This window comes from Hyalella azteca, unplaced genomic scaffold (genome assembly GCF_000764305.2).
Source record: "Hyalella azteca isolate HAZT.00-mixed unplaced genomic scaffold, Hazt_2.0.2 contig1740, whole genome shotgun sequence".
Lineage (NCBI taxonomy): Eukaryota > Metazoa > Arthropoda > Malacostraca > Amphipoda > Hyalellidae > Hyalella > Hyalella azteca.
In genome coordinates, this window is record NW_025932041.1 from 574,715 (window position 1) to 597,748 (window position 23,034).

Consider the following 23,034-nt stretch of genomic DNA (forward strand, 5'->3'; position numbering starts at 1 on the left):
TGCTATCGTGAATAATGTTTTCAGCTCGATAGCATTTCAGCTCGATAATATTAGCTTTGTTCTGTGCAACAGAAAAGCAGATATCTAATCCGATGTTGACCACGCATCCTCCTCCTTCATATCACGGCAAAAATGAACGATGTTTTCGTGGCTATTGTTAACCGTTCTAAACTGCACAGAGAATTTGGGTATATTGCAGTGGCATAAGTTGCGCTGACAAGATTTATTTCAATCTTAACGTTTTTATCAAGAATTAAATACATTGCTGAAAAAACTATTTGTTCTAAAATAATTGATTTATAACAAATACAGTTTTAATATATAATACATAACAAAACATAAGTACAGTCACAATCGCTTTTTTTCGTAACAATAGAGATTACCTTACAGTGTTGTCTAGTCTCATCATTGCATGCGCGTGGAAGGGAATTAATAAAGTTATTAAATCTGCCTATATGATATTGAGAGATATTTTATGTATATACTTCGAATAAGTTAGTGCGAAGAGGTAGGCAATTTTAACGAAGTTTAGATACTATATATATGATAAATAATGTTTAGATGCTAGATGATATATAGCTAAAATTTTGAGCTAGATGATTTCCAAGTTATTAAAAACAAAGTAAACGATGCTTGAATTTAAAATATAATTGAATTGCATTTTGAGCAGTTCGCGGCAATTTATCACTTAACAAATCTATCGTAGCCAGATCGCGGGAAAAATTAATCCGAGTGTTAATTAGAATAAATATCTGAATTCTTCTCCATTACGCTCTTATGAAACACATGCAAAAGTGATTGCTGTTGTACGTCGCATTGCGCTCTATCAGTTCCATCCCATCACAGAAAACAATAACAGAACTTAGCTTTAATTAGCAGGCGGCTACAGTGCAGCGCGGGCGATGGCTAGTTCGAGGCGTTCTTTTGCAATACGCGCGTGGAGAAGTAGGAATGAAGCATAATTTCTAATAAATAAATTAAAAATTTTAAAAGATGTTGGATATCGATATATAAAAGAAAAAATAATAAATTGGGTTAAACCAAGTAAAGGGTAATAACAGATTTTTATAAGAGATGGACTTGCATAATAGTTGTAAGCAAATTTATTTTTACATTTTTAAACGCTTGAAAGTGTACAACATGAATAATGAATAAATTTTTAATATTTTTAGTCTGCAAAACCAAGTTTTGAGAAAATGCAGCCATATAAGAAGCTCTAATCCAATAAACTGGTAGATCTGAAGACCACACAAGCTGATAGTCTGTATCATGCATTTTATTTCAAAGAGCTTCAAAGCACGACAATTTCTACAATATATTTAAGATTCACCAATTAGTCAATAAATTCCATTGCATTTCTTTGTATTTTAAGCCTTGCCTAAGTTTGATAGATACATTTTGTAAGATTAGAAATTTTCATCAGAGCATTCACTGGTACTTCTGCTCTGTATAAAAAGAGTTTTATAAGAAAAAACTGTAGCTTGGTTACACGGAAAAAAATCTAAGAAAAGATGAGCCGAAAGAAATATAAGAGTGCAATAGTCGAGCTGGGCATGTTGTTGCTGGGCTGTATTGTGCTAGGCTGGATACCAACAGTCCAGTCCGAGATCTGTACGCTGGGCGAGAAGACACCTACACCAAACTACACAGCAGCTCTGGACGCTTCATACACATTCATCATCGAGATGACGGACCTTATCGCCGTGAGTAATGAAGAAAACATCACGAAAATTAATACAAAATCACGATGAATTAAATAATATTTCGTATATTAAATAATATTTTGTATTGGAAAACATTATCACACCCAAATAGTATCATATCATATCCCCAGTCGCAAAGAAGAATCATAACTATCTGTTTATGACATTTAACACACCTTGATTTTATATAATTGAATAAATAATCGCAAAAATTCCATCGTTCTACATGATATATTCTTTTAATTTGATTTTAATTAAGCTATTAAACTAAATTAGTTATCACACCTCATCAAGAACAGCTTGCATACTCAAAAACTAATTGTCTTTCAATGAAGCGAATTACATTGTCTTTGCATGATAGAATGAAAATCTAAAATAATTCTCAGCTTGGGCTATTTTAGATTTTGTTAACGAGATAACAACTTTCAACATAACTACTTTTGACGGAAATTCAAACACTCAAAGCTTTGATAAATTAATGCATCGGATTTATAAAAATGCGGATTGCGTTACAGCTATAAAATAATTATATGAAAAGTTTTTTTCTATTTAAAAATCAATTTGTGTCAGAGCATAGTTGGAAAATTTTATAATCGAGAAGCTATTGCCAATTTCGCAGCCATCTATCAAAGTTTAATCGGGTAGAAATCTACGGAGATTTGTGCTATGATTTTACTACCTTTTATTTGCTTGAATTTTGTAATTATTATACAGCGGGTTATTTGCTGTCTAAAAAAATTGTCCCCCATTTTTTGTATTTTATCGATTCTAAATTATTATCAGGGTCTGTAGACTTTTCAGAAGCCATATAATGTCAAATTTGAAACAGCTGATTGATTAAAAATTTGAAGTATTTGTCGATATTATTGCATTAGGAAAAGTGAGTAATATTTAGAAACTGGCAGCAATATTGGAATTTTAGAAATTTTAAGAATTTATATTTCCGAGATTCGTTAGCGTTTTTATTCCATAAGAGAAAAATATCGTCATAAATGCTTACAAAAATAATTATACTTTTCATATATAAAATATGAAAATAAATTATAATTCAAAGTCAGTTTATGGAAATCACTTTGTGAAAAAAAAAATAAATTTCTCACACAGAAAAAGACGTACTACGTTCACGAGACTCGCCAGAAGCACGATGACGTAGACTGGGCCGTGAACGTAGCGGCAGTGCACGTGAGGTCCGATACGACGTCTGAGACCTTCTACTACTACGACGCTCAGAGGCGTTTTGTGCACTACAAGGACGGTGGCTGTAGCGTGTGAGTAGTGTACATCGTCTTTATAATGTAAAACCTCATTCATTAATGTAACGTAGGTTTTAGTTGTACTTATGTTTCGATGTGTTGTAGAGACGGGAGTTAGCCATTTACCATGACAAAATTTAGAAGCGGGCGCGACTCAGAAATAGGTGCCGCCTAAGACTCAGGGAGCACGTAAATCAGCTCATTGTCCCCAATTAAAGACTTGCTCTGTGCATTATTTGATTTGGGGTTAAGGCTGAAGTAGCTTCAGCCTTAACTTCCACGTTAGACTAACCCCCCCCCACTTGTTATTTCACTTCACCGTCTTTCCAAAAAATTTTCGCCAGTTCGTCGACTGACTGCATAAAAGCGGAAATTAAATCTCTACACTCTGCTAAAAGTTATTCTGGGTCTGCTTAACCACCCGATAGAAATCTGTTCATCGGCTTCGGGTTTGAAGGGCAGTCTCTGATCAGCTTATATAATCGGTATGACTCGGCTCGGCCAACCCTATACATACACTCAAGCAAACTATATATAGTGAGAAAAAAGTTAATGACCAGAAACAAATTTCTATCGGGTGGTTAAGCAGACCCAGAATAACTTTTAGCCGAGTGTAGAGATTTCATTTCTGCTTCTATGTAGTCAGTCGACAAACTGGTGAAAATTTTTGGAAAAACGGTGAAGTGAAATAACATGGGCGTGGCTAGTCTCACGTGAAAGTTCAGGCTGAAGCTACTTCAGCCTTAACCCAAAATCATATGATGCACAGAGCACGTTTTTAATTGGGAACTATGACCAGAAATACATTATGTTGAATAATACTTCTTAATTGTTATGTTTGCGTTTAGGAAGATACCTTAGTTGTATAATGTGCTAAAAAATTTACATTTAGAAAACGCACTTTCGTGTCGTATAAAATGGACCAGAAGAAAATTAATATGATCATTAAACTAATCAGGGACGCGTTGCCCTTCGACCCGTGGGGGTGGTGGGATGAAGACCCCCAGCACGGCAGCACCCATTACGGCCCCAGCTCCATCCTGCGTCTCGCCGGCTACCTCGACACCGTGAGTTCCAAGTCAGAAAAAATATAACTCAGTACTCACTGCAGTGAGTGACAAAGAGCGCATTTTCTCGTCGACGAAAACATGAAGTCACGGACGGACAGACAGACGGACAGACAGACAGGCAGACAGACGGACAGACAGACAGACAGACAGACGGACGGACATGGCGAGCACAATAGTGCATTTTGACCACAAATGAGAAAATGCGCTAAAAAATGTACGAGCATTAACATCAGCACGACTTTGTGGAAAAGGGGCGAAATATTTTTTGTCATTATTACACTGGCGATGATTGATCGCTCGTAGCTATTCTATCGCTAGAATTGCCAGGAGCTACTCTATAATTATATGCACAAATCCTTTGTCTCAATGAACATTTGACCTCGTTTTATGTTTCGAGGGACATTTTCTGAAGAGATTTACACATAATTTATAATAATAATATGAACTAAACATACATCGATAGCACACATTTCGATGTTATGCTTGTTCTTTACTTGTAGTGAACCTTGAGAGAAGAGATACATATTATATAAATACCGAATTTTCTGGTGCTGTTATAATAAGACAACGGTAACCGAGTGATAGACCGATGTACGTAGTTGAAGTCAATTTTTCTTTAATGTCATTATGCATTTGCGTGAAATTTATTTTTTAATTGATTGTAGTTTTTTCAGTAAATATAACCAATGACTAAAAGAATATTTTTTGGCATCACTCTAACTTCATAGGAAAAGTTCACAACAGCAGCCGAGTTTCGCAACGATGTCATGTGTGAGGGCTGGAAGGCGTGCGCCGGCGACGGCGACCGAGAGCTACATTACTTCTATTCAGGTGCGAGAGAATCTTGCTTAAAACATACAAATTATAGTTTATGCACCATGATTTAATTTAAGAACCGGCGCCTGAACATATTGTCATTATATTTTACACAAATTTAGTTAAAAAATGGGTAAATTTTATAATGATTTTTACTAGAGCTATCGAGTTCTTTAACTCCTGTAAATAACTGTGTTCACGTGAAATGGTGTAATTGTGTGAAATTATGTTAAATCTTAAATAAACTAAAAGTAGTACAGATTTCTTCCTTTATTCATTTTATTTGAGATATAAATAGTAAACTTTTCTAAAAATCAAGTTACAAAATTGGTTTCTCCCCAGCCCCCAATGTCTCGATGCCCGACGCGCCTTACTTCGGCAGCGGCAACTTGGCCTTCCCTGTTCACTACAGCGTCAGGTCGGTCATGTTTATACTGATCATTATTTAACCTTCTACCGCCTGACATGAGTAACCGGAGCAATACTCAGGTTACTACACTCAATAGTTTACGTATAATATAAGTTGAAAGTTTTGTTCCCGGAGAGTGACATACGGCGGTAGAGTGTTCAGTATATCTTGCACACAGTAAGCTGTTCATCAAAACACAAGCTGAACTATAATGAGTGTACTTATACTCCGGGAAAATGGCTGCTCTGAAGGCTTTTAGCTCATTTCTTATGCGCACATTAAAATTTCCTGGATTAAAATTGCTTATGCAGCTGCAGAGTAACTTTAGTATTGCTGAACTCTTAGCCAGATCATTATTAATGATAATTCAAAATTTCTGGAAAATATGGTTATTCCGAACATTTTGAATTAGTAATATCACATCTCATTCACCTATGAAAAAATATTTAAACGCACTTGCAAAACTGCATATAATACTTACATTATCCCAATTTCAAATATGATTTAACCATAAATTTCAGGAAAATGGATGCAACCAGTCACATTGAGTACAATATACTCATGTTCGTCCCTTTCGTCGTAGACCACAGCTTCCTGGAGGTAAGACAATCTCACTGTTTACGATGACTGACATTACTCATTTTACACAAAGATGCTCGATAGTTTAAGTATTTCTGTCTATGCAATTATTGACAGCTTCAGAAAAACCGAATGTAGAAAGTGTGATATTAATTGAACTAACTATTACCATTATGGATCACATGAATTAAGGTGTGATACGAATTGAACTAACTATTGCCATTATGGATCGCATGAATTAAGGTGTGATACGGATTGAACTAACTATTACCATTAAGGATCACATAGATTTCTGATCAGTGCGGAATAATTATTTGTTTTTTAGACCCCCCGCGGTTCTGACTGCGAGAACGTAACATCGCTGCTGGAAGGTTTTAACCTACCCACCATGCCCGAGCACTACTCCTTCCACCAAGAGGTGGTGTACAATCCCAGCATCGAGGGGGTGCAGAACGGCACCCAGAAGATTGATTACTCCAAGGTTTGTAAACGACAGAGTTTGTGGTTACTTTGTGAATAATACTCTAGCAAATTGTTGTGGTAGCATTGTATTTTTATATATTTATGTTGTGGTAGCATTGTAGCTGTGGTAGCATTGTATTTTTGTATAATTATGTTGTGGTAGCATTGTAGCTGTGGTAGCATTGTATTTTTGTTTAATTATGTTGTGGTAGCATTGTAGCTGTGGTAGCATTGTATTTTTATATATTTATGTTGTGGTAGCATTGTAGCTGTGGTAGCATTGTATTGTTATATATTTATGTTGTGGTAGCATTGTAAAAAATACTCTAGTTAATTCAGAGTCTAGGGAAAATGGATGATATTTTGAAGTTTATACAAATCATTTAATCGAGAATTCGATTGCATAGAGAGTCTAAAATCTGGATTCTACCTCTATTCACAGTCCTAATTTGTGTTATGATTACACAACATTTCTGCTTGAAATGAGATAAAATTTTAAACTTTGTTCTATGACATTCGAACTAATTTATTAAAATGCAGGACGAGACATAACTAATCCGAACATGTGTTCCAGGCCTACTACAGCGCTGACATGTCGCTGATAAGAATGGACTTTATTCCCTCTAATGCCGATGAAACTGTCTTCGGGAACCAGGACCCCGTCAAAATTATATTGGATTATAACACAGGTAAGATACACACTCGCCCAGTTTCAAAATTATATTGGATTATATTATATTGGAAAATATATATTATATTATATTGGTCATTTATATAAAGTTTCAAAATTATATTGGATTATAACACAGGTAAGATACACACTCGCCCAGTTTCAAAATTATATTGGATTATATTATATTGGAAAATATATATTATATTATATTGGTCATTTATATAAAGTTTCAAAATTATATTGGATTATAACACAGGCAAGCTACACACTCGCCCAGTTTCGAGCAAATTTGAACAAAACCTGGCAATTTTTAAATGGCAAACATTTAAATATCATTCAAATGGTAAACATTTATAGATAGCATGCCTTACTCAATGTCATTAATTAGTTATATCCGAATTTAGAAAAATGAGGTGTCGGAAAGTCTTCAAGCCTTGCGTTAAAAAAAAATATTTATTGGAAGATCTTCATGCCTTACGTAGTATAGGAATTCCGAGCTGGTGATATTTCGAAGAGAGAATAATTGACACGCATTTGTGCTTCTGCCAAACTGTAACTAAAAAGAAACCATTTATTAAAATTACAACAATTAAATTAAAATTGATTATAAACAAATTCTAATTTAAATGAGAGAAAGTGAGATTATACGTGACCGGACGAGATATAAATTTTCCATGCCAGGCTTAAATGACTGCAACACAAAGAGTCAGCTACTAAAGATGGACGAAGTAATGCGTTTAAAAAGTTCTTAACATGGACACATCGAAACTGTTCTCTATGCCCCTTAAGCATGACACGTTTGTTAAGCAAATTTGATATATTTTTATGAAAACATTTTACCAAGTCTTTTCGTTTTCTTTGCTTTTAAAATATTGATGAACTGCAATTTAATGATTTATGTTCGCGGACTAATGATACATGTTCCGCGGACTAATGATATATGTTCCACGGACTAATGATATATGTTCCGCGGACTAATGATATATGTTCCGCGGACTAATGCTATATGTTCCGCGGACTAATGATATATGTTCCGCGGACTAATGCTATATGTTCCGCGGACTAATGCTATATGTTCCGCGGACTAATGATATATGTTCCGCGGACTAATGATATATGTTCCGCGGACTAATATGTTCCGCGGACTAATGATACATGTTCCGTTATTTTTCAGGCGTGCAGTATCTCATCGACAAAGTGAACGGAAACTGTTCTAGGACATCTTTGGTATCTCATCACTCGCATAATCGTAAGTAAGATACCGGTATAGACTTTACTCGCTTCAGTTCCTTGCAAGCATGGAAAATGATGGAGTTGAGAATAAATTTTGTTTGCGGTGTCGAAATATAAATTTTGATATCACTGAAGCGATAAATTTAGATTGACTGCAAGGGTTACTCACACCCGGATACAACAAGAACCTAAATCATCTACATCTGCATTTCCACAGTAAGATATACCCTAATTTAGTTGACAATAAAGAAATGAATAACGTGATGCATTATCGACAAATCGATAGACTCATTTGTGGCATTCATCGTTGACAAATATGAGACTGAATTGAGGAGTTATCTTCTCTTTTGTCTTTAGTAATAATAAATATTGATTTGATTTATTTAAAACTAGTGATTTATGTTAACTAAATTCCAAATATGGCCCTTGATTTGCTGTGTAATAATCGCCCGATTAATTTCAAGTGTTTAAGAATGCAAGTAAAACAAAATTAATGTGACTTCAAAATTCGATAAAATTTTGAAACATACACACATTAGGTGCGTATGTTTAGATGCGTACCTATATAGTTTATAACTTTAGCAAATTAATTTTGAAACAAATACACTCAATATACTCCTACAAAATTCACGAATTTATTATAGGTATGATAGTTTGTAATTTGATAAATTTTCCCAGTTTTAGCGCATTTTCCCATTTATGGAAAAAAGGCGTTATTGTGCTCGTCATGTCCGTCCGTCTGCCCGTCCGTCTGTCTGTCTGTCTGTGACTTTACGTTTTCGTCGATTTTGAGAAAATGCGCGTTCTGTCACTCACTGCAGTGAGCACTGAGTTATATTTTTTTAATACAAGATGCGTATAAAATGCGCTGTTCAAGTAAAATTTTAACATTTTAGAGTTACTTCCATTGATTTACAGCATTGCATTGACCTCACCGGCACGTTTAGTTAACAAAAGTTAAGTGTCTGGCTGGTGTGCATTATCGAGCGCTACAGTATTCGTTGCCGGAGCATTTATGTATAATTAGCACATATTATATACACTATTTATCAGATCTATTTTTTTGTCAGTGAAACTTTAATATGGAATTTATAAAAATTTAGAAATATTACAAATATTACCATTATATTATAATATTACATATAAATAACAAATCCAATATTATTATATTACATTACATATCATAATTACCCGATTATTACAGAAGTCTTGGATTATTGAGGAAACAATGAAAGTTTACGCATTTATTTCAGACGGCATTTTTGGAGGTTCAGGAGAGATGGTCAGTCCCAATGGATTCCTGAACATGCTGGGCAACTTCTCTTACCTCGGGCCCGATGTTGACCGCCACATGGAGGACCATCGCTGGACCACCACGAGACATGGAATATACGATTATATTTCGGGCACCACGCTCAACAAAGCAGTTCTTGAGTGGGAATTCCTACTCGTAAGTTGAATTAATAAATTCTTGTACTAGCGTTGCCTCAGTGTTTAAAAAGCTATTAAGTTTAGTTCAAAGCTTTACACTTTTCAAAAATATATTTAAAAAATAATTTGTATAACAGTTATTATTATACAAATATTTTTATTTTTATTAAGATCTGATCTGCCGTGCAGGTTCAACTTGCACAAATTAGCTATGAAAAAATTACTTTTGCCTTACTACTGAACACCAAGCGCGTGCTGCGGACCATTGACTTCTGTCGCCAGCCATGCTAATAGCTTTTGGACTAAATGAATCCGTGGTCATTTGATTATTTAGTTTGCACATTTGCTAACAATATATTTGGAGATTTGTATTTGATCCATTGTTTAAATTATGACTTTATTGACCTGCCGTCATCTCATCATTATACTGTATTATACGACCCGCAACAACTCAGATAGGTTAATAATCATGATAAAATTAGAGGACATATTATCTTATCGATACATACATATATATGCTTCAGGTTTGAATATATGATAAGAGCACCTAAATTCCTGCTGACAAAAGTTAGCGACAGTACGCAAAGTTTTTGGAAGAATTTCTTTAACATTAATATTACTCTCCAATATTTCAATTTGATTAAATAATTTATAACACAGAATATTTGGCGGGAAAACATGCATACTTGCAAATTTTAACAAACAATATAAATTTTTCCTTTGATTTCTTAATTTTGAAGTGTATTATTCCCCAGCAACCCTCGGAGCAGCTGGAGCGAAGTTCCTACAGCGCCTTCGCCCCAGTTCGCTCCAATCTATTCCTGTACAACAACGAAAAGGCAGACATGGTAAGCTAAAACATGCAGCCCTGCAAATTTTAACAAACATTTTTATATTATCCTTTGATTTAATTTTGAAGCGTATTATTCCCCAGCAACCCTCGGAGCGGCCTGAGCGATCCCAATTTAATAGGTTCTCTTACAGTTTTTCCTTGAAGAACATTTCAAATAACATTTTCGGGTTAATCGAATTAAATTGTGTGAAGGCCGGAATCACAAACTGTTGTAAATTTAGTCATACTTTGGATTTCAGGCAAATATCAGGCATTTCTGACAATTTCATGTTTGATATCGTGCAAATTTAGTGGATCTTCAGCTCCATGAAAAACAAAAAAATTTCACTTGTTTCGTGTAATGGACCTACTTTTAATGATTAAAAAACAATCTATGTAATTGTAATACATATAATATTCACATTATTTTTGAGAATAAATATTAGTCGAATGAAAAGATTTACTCATATCTAAGCATTAGAATCCGTTAAATTTAATGAGCTCCGATACTTCTAATAAAATACTCGTACTTATCATAGATTGACCACATGATGAGTGTGAACGTGTACGACTACAGCGCCATCAGACGCTACACGCCCGACGAGTTCAGCGTGTACGAGTGTGCCGAGCAGCGCGACTTCGACGTATCGTACCTCGTGCTTCTCTTCCTCACTGACCGTGAGAAATAACAACATATATCACGATATAATTATTTATAAACCCTTCACTTATAAGATTACTATAAAAAATAAGCTGAATGCTTAGAAGATGAATGGTCCGCAGGAAGTTTTCAACGCAATTTAGTCTAATTGTTACTCAAAAATTCATCCATGGATGCAACTATGCAGTATGAGCTTAAAAATAACATGATAGAATTTAAGATCATTAGAAAATAAGATAATTTGGGCTAATAATAATTAATAGGCAATTAATAATAATTGCTTTTCAGTAATTCATCAATGTGCTAATATGCATCATGATCTTTCGAACCACTTGATATAATTGTAGCCTGTGCCCACGAAAAGACAGTTTTCTATCATAGTGCAGTGAGATTTCTTCCAAATTATTTTTAACTAATTAGATTATTTAGATCTTTTAGATTATTAGATTAATTAATTATTAATTAATTAATTAATATTAGATTAATTGGATTTTTTAGATTATTAGATTAAATAATTATTAAATTAATAATTAATATATAGATTAATTAGATCTTTCGATTATTTTTGCTACAGCAACTCAGCACGCGGCAGCACAGGAGGCCACGGACCAGATCGTGCACCAGGTCTACTACCAAGTCATGACTTATGGACAGATTTCCCCTGTACGCATAGCGGACATTGACGTAAGTATTTGTTATAGTGCAGGGGCCATACTTTCAAAACTCGCTAAGTGAACGTAAGTACTTACGCTCTACTTTCTTGTCTATGATTGGTGGATTTTGCCTGAAAGACCGTCAATGACTGGCTGATGGACTTACGATCTCTTAACTTTTTTTGAAAGTATAGGCCCTGAGTTATTCAAAGAAACACGATTTTATACAATTTATAGCTATACGTGTGGATATAGTACATTATACATATTAATTATTTTACTATACAACTACAGTTGTATAATTTTTAATGGTGTTACTAATTTATTGAATGTTTCTGATTAAAAGAATTTCGGGGATATGTTAACTAATATTTCGAAAATGTCAATTAATAATTTCCAGAATTATGTCATCAAGACAACTGTAATCCTGTAAATTCAATTATGACATAATCTTCACTCTGCTTGGGCATTTGATACATTTTTTGTTCGACACATGAACTCACGACAAAAAATGTCACATGAATACAGAATGAAAAATAAAGAATTAATACAGAATACAGAAAAGAAAAATACAGAATGACACAGTAGTTTGAATGAAAAATGTCGTGTATTTCGATAAGTTCGTGTTCAGTTCATTGTATGAGTAAGAACTATTGTTATAGTTCACAATTCAATAAATTCATGACTATTTCTATCGCTGCCGTAGATCACGGACGGCCTGAACGAACCAAGCCCCAGCCCCAACTATACAGACTCAACAGTCATGCTGGTGTCGGTGCGGCTCATGGAAAGAGTTCCGTACATATTTTCTTATGAGTAAGTAATATTTTAAGAGAGGGTTGGCACTTGGAAAGAGTTCCGTACATATTTTCTTATGAGTAAGTAACATTTTAGGAGAAGGTTGGCACTTGGAAAGAGTTCCCTACATATTTTCTTATGAGTAAGTAACATTTTAGGAGAAGGTTGGCACTTGGAAAGAGTTCCCTACATATTTTCTTATGAGTAAGTAACATTTTAGTAGAGAATTATTATTTATATGATAAATATGTCGTTCCATATCACTATTCCTGATCTTCACGCTCCATATGGGCAATTGTGTGCAAATACTACGAGCATCTCAGGACCCAAAAAACCTCGCGCTTGCAGTTACTTACGACATGGGTCACGATGACAAGATTCTCTCCATTTGTTAAAAGCTTGTCATTTGTATTCCTTGATGAAAATGTAAGTAAATATGAATGAATATATTAAATAAATTTCCAGGTTGACCTTATTTCAACTTTGAATTGTGAATTCTGGCTGCGTATTGCACTAAATAACTTCAAGTTAAAATTAAAAAGTCCGTAATATGATAAAAATTTTTTTAATAGGTTAAAGCTTCATTACTTGCCCTTGCTAATAACAAAAGACCGATGGATTTCTTCTCAGAAAAGATACGGAGACGCCATCTCTTCCGGGCGTCAACGAGGAAAAATTAAGCGGAATTTCAAGCAAAGAAGAGTGCGCCGAATTCTGTTCACTGAACGATGACTACGAGTGCAAGTGAGTTTGTTTCTGAAAACTGTACAATTTTATGTGAAACTAACCAGCGAACATAAACGTTGACTTGGAATAAATCAGATAGCGTGAGAAGTTAAAAATACATCCCTTCCAAAAACATTCTAAAGAATGGATTCATCTCCATATGCTAAGATTGCATTTTGTATGGCACTTCTATGTACTCACACAATGAATGCTTGTAGTTTCTGAATGAAATCTGCATTTCTCTATTATTAAACTAAAACCTAACACTGGAAGCCTGTTCGGCTCTCAACTGACATGTCATCAGATTTTTGAATAAACAAACTGTTAAAATATATTACGATTTGCTTCCAAGCATGTGATTCTAGTGTCTACAAGAATCTTTGCAGCAAAACAAGTAAACAATACGAGTATAAACGTACCCAAACTTATACACACAAAACTATGCAGCTGCTTAACTCCTAGACGAGTATTATAAATTCTGAAAAACATGAACGGAAAATTGAATTGAAACCCAAACGATGTTGTCTACAGATCATTCCAGGTATGCGACGATAGTGACTGCTACCTCAGTAAGACTGTTGATCAGGACGGTGAGCCAGTCCCCGGCGTCCAGTCTTGTGAGCATTGGGTTCTCAGCCTCGAAAATATCTCCTTCGTGGACCTGCCAACCGAACAGGCTTACCACAAGATAATAGAAGCCGTTATCGACGATAAATTTACGCTCACTCTCCACACTCATGAGGTTAGTCAGTGTAATGGAATGTATGAATGGAATGTAATCGAACCCGGTGGAAGTCTGGTAGCTATTTCAAACTATCGTCAGTCGTGAAAAGATCCGGTCAAATGACACGAGTTTAGATCTTCTGTGAACAAGGCACGAAAAGGAAAAGAATTGGCGACAGGCCACATCAGGCCTACACTGCAGCGCGGACATCACTATGTTATGTTATGGAAAAAGTGCCAATTTGGCAATTTTAGGCGCTGCCAATTTTTGTTCTTGGCAATTTGTTACGCTCCTACATTCATAGGATTGCAGCTTAACTTTCACCGTATGAAGTCTACATCCTGATTAAAATCATCCGAATGAATGCAATTTAGTTAAACAAAAAATACAAATTGTTATTTAAATATTTAGAGATCTATCGGGACCTGTCAAGAAGTTATAGCGAAAGAATTTAAAATAGATTAAAATTTATTGACCTCCGTTTTAAAATCACAACTTTTTGAATTATTACCTTGCATTTCAAGCAAGTACACGAATGAGTGAATATAAATTTGTAGTTTGATAGCTTTTATGCGATAGTGGCTGATCATCCTTTTAATGAGGATTGCCACATAGCGAGTATTAACTAACTTATATGAGCTGGATGATGTTTCAATTGACATATAAATTCATATTTATGCATATTGACATATTTCAATTGACATATAAGTGGAGTACCAGCATTTGTTCAACAAATATTTGTGATTTTGAGATGGAATTTTACGAATTGGCAGTTATTAACAGATTATACAACTTGACAGTAAATAATATTCCTATATGGAAATTTTTTTAATTTAATTATTTCATGTGATACAGACAGCTATTAACCATTTCCTTCATTTTCAGGGTGGAGACGTAGGAATGAATGCGAGCGAAGCGTTCCTGTACAACAACCCTGACCCAATGGACGCTATTTCTCGTCAGTTCACAACGTTCGCTCGGCACTACAGGCTTGCTAAACCAGACAACGACATTCAAGGGGTAATACTGTCAGTCAAAACTCAAAACGTGGTCTTTCTTAGTGTTCTTGGTTTGTTAAAAACGTTTGTAAATACGTGAGAGCTAACTGGTAAGATTACTTATTTAGGGTTATAACAAAATGTGAAATTTAATATATATGTACAGATTGTTAAATTTACTAAATGCAAGTTTTTAAGTGAAATGGATTTCACTTGGTGGGGGGTGATATGTAGAGGACTGTATTGATGATGCTCAGAAACATGAAAATTGCTGTTAGTGGTGACCCAGAATTTAAAAGCAAAGACAACGCCAAGTATATTCGCTATATCTTTAATGAAATCGTTCCTGCGAAGAGCTCCATTGCCAGTTAAAAAATTATAAAATACAAGTTCAATCCATAGTGAGAATCATAATACACACGAAAGAGATTAAAACCTAAGTAATGAGAAAATGTCAAACAAAACCGAAAAAACATTCTACTTGTAATTTAAAGAGGATAAGAAATTAAGAAAGAGGATAAAAAATTAAGAAAGAGTATAAGAAATTAAGAAAGAGGATGAGATATCTTTGAATCACTCTCAGTCACAGTCACGTCGCACTGTTCAACGTGAAGTCGCAAAAAAGAGTGAGAGGGCATGAAAAGTGGTAGGTTCGAACGAAAACTCCGGCCGCGGTGTTCAGAAACATAGATGCAGAGAAATTACGTGATGTCATTCCGACGTACGTCGATGCGTAACGCGCACAACTCCATTCATGAACCAGAATAGACCGCATTCGAGCAGGGATATTGTCTTTTACCTGAAGATAAAACCAATTTGGAAATTATTCACCAGTAAAATATCCAAGTTAACATTCACGAAATATTTCAGAAGTAAGATTTCCAATTCTCTGGACATTGCTTCAGACGAGCTACAGTCCTACAGACATATATGGGAAAGTACAATAAATAGTTTTCCTACTACCAACATCCGTCCGCGACTCGTTGTCATTGAAGATATGATGAATATATTCGGAGTTTTCTTTGCTTTTAAATTTTTGGTGAACTTGCGATTTGAGCAGACCAACGACATAGAGACTATCAAAGGTAGGTAATATTCTCTGTTAAAACTCCTCTTTCAAACACAGAATCCTGGCGATGACTTTAAGGGTAATGATCTTTTTTAAAACTGTTCCTCGGTACTCAGAGAACTTGGAATAGAGACCAATTAATGAATTGTTTGAAGTTTAACACATTCCCTTAGTTCTACTGTACTTTTCCATGCTACAACTTTTTGTGCTTCTGCACAAACAGCGTATTTGCGGTCAAATTCTGCTAAAGACATCTATGTTATTGAAATTCAAATATACTGTGCATGAAGTCACCAGATGGTCTTATGATATTCTTACGCAGGTTAGTACGTTGCTGGAGTGTGAGGCGCTGTGTCTGAACATCCAGGAGTATACCTGCGCTAGTCTCTCCTACACGTGGACGACGGGTGACTGCCGCACTTCTGCCCTGCACGCCGACGAAATGGACGCATCCGGCACGCAGACATTCAGTCACTCCGACGTCCTAACGAGTGCGTGTGGATGTGAATCCAGTACTTTAATTCGATATATTCTTCAGCGAAGTCACATATAATCGTTTATGCTTGATTCTTTTTAGATTTGAATATGGGAAATTGTTTATGCGTGTAATAAAGTAGTTACCCCATTATATTACCCATTAGCTTTGCTCAGCTGATAAGACACTCCCAAAAATTATTAATTTGCTTGAGCTCATGAAATTGAGGCGCGCCTTAACCATACCATTTAAGTAAAATAATTAAAATCATCATATTTGAACGCCAAAACCGTAAGTACACATGACATGCACAGCTGCACCCCAACGTAATACACGGTAATACTCTAGGTCCTTGCAACCAAACAACCTGCAATGAAAGCGGATGAACGTACCTCCTCCATTCCATTGTCCGCATAGGCACGTCCTCACTCATTGTGTCTTGTGTGAATTAGATCCTCAGATTGTAATATATAAATTATATAACATAAACGTAATATTAATCTCTGGCAGAGTCATATATGACGGAGTACCTGCCGGTGCCGGGCAGGGTGTCGCTCAACTCGAGCGGGCCGGTCTACCCCAATGTGGCCAGCTTCGAGGCCTGCGCCAGGTAACGGGAAACACTTTCTTGTGGGAAATGTTTACAGTTAATTATTTAAATTAAGTAAAATCTTTATGTAAAGTGAAACTCTGGACGTCGAAGAACTCCTAATATATGACTCAACACTAAAGGGTGCTAGAATTTAGTTTGCCATATAGGAATAAATCTTTCGCCTTATGGTTTTTAACGAATTCTAAAAAAGTGTTTGAATAAGACGTGCAATATCATGAATATGCACTATGGTGGGGTTTGAATATAACATAACGCACTTTGATAATATAGCGTTTGACGCACTATGCACTTACTTGCATCTCATTATTCGAGAGAAAACCAACCGAAATACTTGAACCTTACATTTTACAATTTCGAAAAATTGATGTTTCATTAAATACATCATGTTTTATAGAACGATGATAAATTTTGATGCTTGTATTTGGTTTCTAAACAGTGATGCATATTTTCAGTTGTAAAAGGCAGCTATAGAAGTTAGTTTAAAGCACTTGAATGTATAGACTCCAAAACTCACATTAATCATGTTAACTATTGACGTGTCGACCTGTTTGGGCTCACCGTACAGGCTGTGCTCCATCGAAACATCCATCACGTGTCGTAGTTTCAATCTTTGCTTCAACGGGGAATGCCAGCTACACGAGGAAGCCTACCTCGGCGCGGGAGAGGAGGCGAACTACTCTCCTCACTCACAATGTTCACTCTTCTCTAGTGAGTTATTGTTCAATCTTCATAAATATAACTTCAAATTAAGAGAACATATATTTTATTTACAAGTTATAAACACTTGAAAATGATTTCTGGACATTCAATTGCGTTTGTATAGGACTGTCGCATTTATGTTTATATTAGTTAACACCGTTTTTGTTGAAATTTTTGAACAATCATGGCATTTTTATGCCTGACACATATGTCAAGGCATAATACAGTATCATAATTACTAAGACTCCCAATAAGCTAGCATGCACCTTGATATTGAGTGCCACACGTTGTCCTGAGCAGAGCAGAGTAAGTCGAGCTTCGTGAAGCACAGCAACCAGGGACTGGGCAGTGACCACCACAAGCTGGTGCTGACTAGGACCACTACCGACACCTGCGCTCAGCTCTGCATCGACAGTAAGTGCCCTGACGCCTTGCGGGAGCGCAGCCGTGGGTAACAAAATTGACTCGTAAACAGGCCCTGGGCCCAACGCCAACCATCAGCATGCAATATCTACACAGCCTCAGAACAATGAGCTGTGGGTAATTCCGGCTAATAGTAAATCCGCTTTGCACAACACAACCACTGCTCCACAGCACCGGAGCACAATTGGCCGGAGCGCAACAGGCCCTACCGCAACAGGCGGCGCAGGTTAGGTTAGGTTAAGTTACGTTAGGAGTAGCTGTTGCGGTAGGGCCTGCTGCGCTCCGGCCAGTTGTGCTCCGGCCTGTATGAGCTCCGGCCTGTGACTGAACGGCGCTGTTGTGGTGGACGCTTTGTGTCAAAAGCCGTGAGGATGCCCGGCTGCGTTACGCTCGGGAAGGTATATGAATCGCACTGTGGACTTGGGCTATGCGGACCTCTAGCTATCCACCCCGCCGTGCGAGATGGTCGTGGTCGCTATTGTAGTAGCAGTAGTACCGTTGATTAGGCCGCTAGACCAGCAGGTGATTTTACACATCGCAGAATTTTTACAGCTTGTTGCAGATCTCGAACACGCAATTCACTGCTTCAAAACCGCTCGGCCACAATCAGATGTTGACCAGAGTTGTCGCAGGTAGCTATAGGATCGAACCAAGTCACTGCTCCAATCCTGGTACTCCATCCTGGTACTCTGAACTGTAACTACTGAGCCACCCTGCCCTCTGCCGTCAAGGTAGCACGCTGGCAGTCACGGGATAGAGTACTGTGTGATTAGGAATAGGAATAGGAATAAATAAGATAAGAATAGGGGGATTTGGGGGTTTAGATGCGGAGTTTGAATTAAGGGGTGGAGCTCGAGCCGCCTAGCACGCATGCGCGGGACCGGGGGAGTATTTAACAGGAGCGAGCGGGCCACCGCAGTCAGTCAGTGTTGCCAGATGGGCCTTTTTCCGGCCAAATTTCGCAAATGTGGCCTTTTTTGAAATGCATTGGCCTGAAAAATTTCATTTGGCCTTTTTGTCCGTTTTGGGCCTTTTTTTATGAAAAACGTAACTCTCGGTTTTTTATGATAATTTGGTCCTTCAATTTTATCCAAGACGAGTGCACCCAAATTCAGTTTTGCCAAAGACGAGTACACTCAAATTTTGACACGAAACTGTGTCAACACTTCGGTTTAGGTGGCAACACTAGCGAGTGCCGCCACGTCTGGGACGTAAATTCGTCCGAGACGTTAATCTGGGCAACACTTTGGTTGAACCATGGGACTATATCCAATTGCCGACTCGTATTAATCAAGAACCATGGACGGCAGAGCAGACAGAGCGTATAATCGAGTATAGTTTTCACTTCTAAAGAGCAGTACATTTGGCACTATTTTTTGAGGTTACAGCACAGCTTTTCGATATATTCAGCTGTCTGGTGTGAGTCACTTCAAGATATCACTTCGAACAAATAAATTTTATTTCCTATGCAAGTAATGATAGGCAATATATTATTTTCCTGCGCATTCAAAAGTTGTGATAAATTTATAGGATTAACTTTTAATATTTAGATTAGTCTTGCAAGGACCACATCATCTCTATACCGCAGAAATGAGTTTAAATTTTTTCATATTCAGAGTATAAATATTCTACCGTCAATGCCAACATGTCAAAAACTTCGCCACATGAAATGGGTCGCCTGCCGAAGACTACTACTGCCCTGGATGTAATGGACCATCATGATTCCTGCCTTCCGGAACGTCGCCTTCATCACTTGAAGCCGTCCGTATCTAGGCCGTAGGTTGAACCAGCCCTCGGTCGAACGGCCACTTGTCGAAAGACGATAAATTTTGGAACAGAACTATATGCTATCTGAAACCTAACCACAGATGCGGTGAACGTAAAATTACGTAATTTAACGATGCCCGGAAGTCAGATTCGATCCGCGGCCTGGTGGTGCACGGCAGGTTCTATGCAAGGCCGGAGGAAGACAAAGCCGAGTGGTTCACGGCTGATTGGTGGATGTACGGAGATATCCAAGGCGTTCGATTCAGGGCTTATTGGTGCACAAAATTGGTGCACAAAATCACTTATGTCGCCTACCACTTTACTATCTATTTTGTTAGCAAAATAGCAAAACTGAGCCCAAACTCTCTAACGCGAACGAAAAGCTTTATGGTTGTTAGGTGGCAATTGAATCCTCAATATCATGTATTATACGGTTTTATTTACGGTCGGCGAGTAACGTGCAATTCGCTGCAGGCTGGCTGCTTATGTAGCATTGACGGTAATTCAGCTCATACACGTGATGAAATTGATGTATTTTTTGCTGTCTGAAAGCCTTGAGAGTAAATGCGCGCACTGCAAATGGTTAGAACTACCTTAAATTTAAAAATTTTGAATTAATTTCAAATGGGGCCTTTTTGGGCCTTTTTTGTGAGTAAAATTGGCCTTTTTCTCTTGGCTCCATCTGGCAACCCTGCAGTCAGTCGCGCGGCGGTGTTAGAGAGAGACGGACCAACAGTGAATGTTTAGCAACAATAGTGGTGTTCGTTATTTTCCCGAGTCACGACGTCTCTTCAGACAACTTCAGCCGACCGCGATATATATCACCGAGAAGAAGCCAACCGAAGAAGAATATTGGAACCGCTCCGTCGTTGCAGCACGTATTTCGGACCAAACAGTGAGTGTTTAGAAACACTGTGGTGTTCGTTATTTTCTTGAGTCACGACGTCTCTTCAGACAACTTCAGCCGACCGCGATATATATCACCGAGAAGAAGCCAACCGAAGAAGAATATTGGAACCGCTCCGTCGTTGCGGCACGNGCCCCACGATCGCCCCAAGCTCGATGAGTAGTTACACAAGATTCCATTTCGGCGCTTATTTTGCTACGGCAACCGGAACCTAAAGCGGACATAGAGCTTCTAATTTACCCTGTCATAAGAATTTGGGGCGTCCGTGTGCCAGCAGCTGACAGGTCTTCGAATTTCGATAGGGTATATATACGAGCCAAACGGCCACACTTTAAATTACTAAGTTTTATTTTTCGTAATTTTATTTATCATTAGGATAATTTTTGGAATTCATTCTAATTAACCTCGTTGATATGAAGAATGTAGACCGATACGTTCAAATTGCGTTACGAATAACTTATGGAACTGCATCAAGAAATTCGTCAAGTTGTTTAAATTTTCCAATACCTTCATATTACTCTCGTAAAATTTATAGCATTGATATATGATAATGAGAATTCCCGAGCACAACCAACGACTTTGAAAGTCTGAAACCTAATAAAATTCTGCTTGAGCAGCTATCAATCATCCCCCCCTCTCTCATCAAGGCGATATACGTAGCAGCAGGTCTCTTGATGACTGCGCTGGCCAGTGCTATTCCTACCTGAAGAGCTCTGTAAATATAAATCGTTCTTACAAGCCATTTATTCTACAGTGCTATTCCTACCTAAAGAGCTCATGTAAATATCCCAATATTCATATTGCCAGGCGTCCCTCATGTTACCTTAGCAAAATCAAACGCACATTTCATGTCATCTGCTGAAACTGCAATACGAATTAACTTACGGGCTCTAGTAAAAATTTATTTGACTTCAAAATTAAACATATTACATAGTAAATTGATTGATTAAATTAAGTGCGACGTTAGGCCTTGTTTTGTGTACGGAATGTCAGCGAACGATGATTTTTTATTTCGAATATATATACTAAATTTTTATAATATTAAAAAAAAATCGAGCAGCGTAAGAATATTTGTTCTTATTTAACTAAGCTCCCATGCCGCCCTAATGACCTAATGCCCTTGTCGTTATCCCGTAAATCACTTGCCAATATTAGGTGCACTCACGCATCAACCACCAATCACCCAAAGGGTCGATTAATATGGCAGCGCTGGGCATCCTGGGCAGGTGATGAACTGCACGCGTATGATCACTAATTCAGGGGGAACTGATGATCGTTTTGCGCTGTTGTATTCTTACCTGAGTCGTTAAGTAAACATTCAGGACCCGTGCTGGCGAATTCGTTCAAATGTTCATAATTTTATTCCCGTCATCAGAACACGAAAAATAAATTCTTTGCTCTTTTTATCATGGCGGTATTTTAACTCGTGAATTATCCATGCAAGGAGGTTTCAAGAAAATGACTATTGACCCAAAAGTTCCAGAAATTGCCCTCTTATTGACAGTTATGCGGTGTGTACAGCAATAGCACAAGAGTTTAAAGAGCGTAGGAAAGTATAATATATAGAGCGCAGTAAAGAGCTCGGACAGTCACTCTTCAGCTCTTGCCGCTTGATGAGTTGTGTCACGGGAGAATAAAGAGGTGAAAGTCCCAATTTTATTGTCGTTTCAGGTGTAACATGAAATACTGTATCATAGTGTATACAATGCTGTCAATACATTACATACAAATTTGAAAGTATTCAAAAATAACTCTATATATATTCATACGCAGAGGCTACATGTAACAACGAACAAATACAACTCTAAATTACCTAAGTATTTCCTTCATACTTTATTGGGGTTATTTGTTTAGGCAGCATATTCAATTCTCCTACTCATATTTAAATATAAATATTTATTGTTTTTGGCTGAGGCGTGCTGATTATTGCGTCGTTACCCAAATTTCATTTCGGCTTGTTTAAACTTCTGTAACAGGATAATTAGTCGCATTATAATAGAATAACATTGAATAAAGATTTGAGGCATACTGAACTAAAATTTTAACCGCTTTTTATCATA

General features: G+C 37.0%; 1 protein-coding gene across 1 annotated transcript; it reads left to right on the forward strand.

The window, feature by feature from the left end:
- The first annotated feature begins 1,371 nt into the window (after window positions 1-1,371).
- LOC108673556 lies at window positions 1,372-21,137 on the forward strand. Its single transcript, XM_047883803.1, has 22 exons — window positions 1,372-1,703; window positions 2,808-2,971; window positions 3,915-4,023; window positions 4,755-4,857; window positions 5,185-5,260; window positions 5,773-5,851; window positions 6,156-6,311; window positions 6,867-6,981; window positions 8,140-8,214; window positions 9,452-9,648; window positions 10,385-10,477; window positions 11,001-11,139; window positions 11,697-11,806; window positions 12,482-12,591; window positions 13,204-13,317; window positions 13,831-14,041; window positions 14,909-15,043; window positions 16,413-16,581; window positions 17,076-17,175; window positions 17,744-17,886; window positions 18,178-18,324; window positions 21,022-21,137. Exons 1-22 carry the CDS (start codon window positions 1,512-1,514, stop codon window positions 21,135-21,137), a joined length of 2,853 nt encoding a protein of 950 aa, XP_047739759.1. The 5' UTR covers window positions 1,372-1,511.
- Window positions 21,138-23,034: the final 1,897 nt, after the last annotated feature.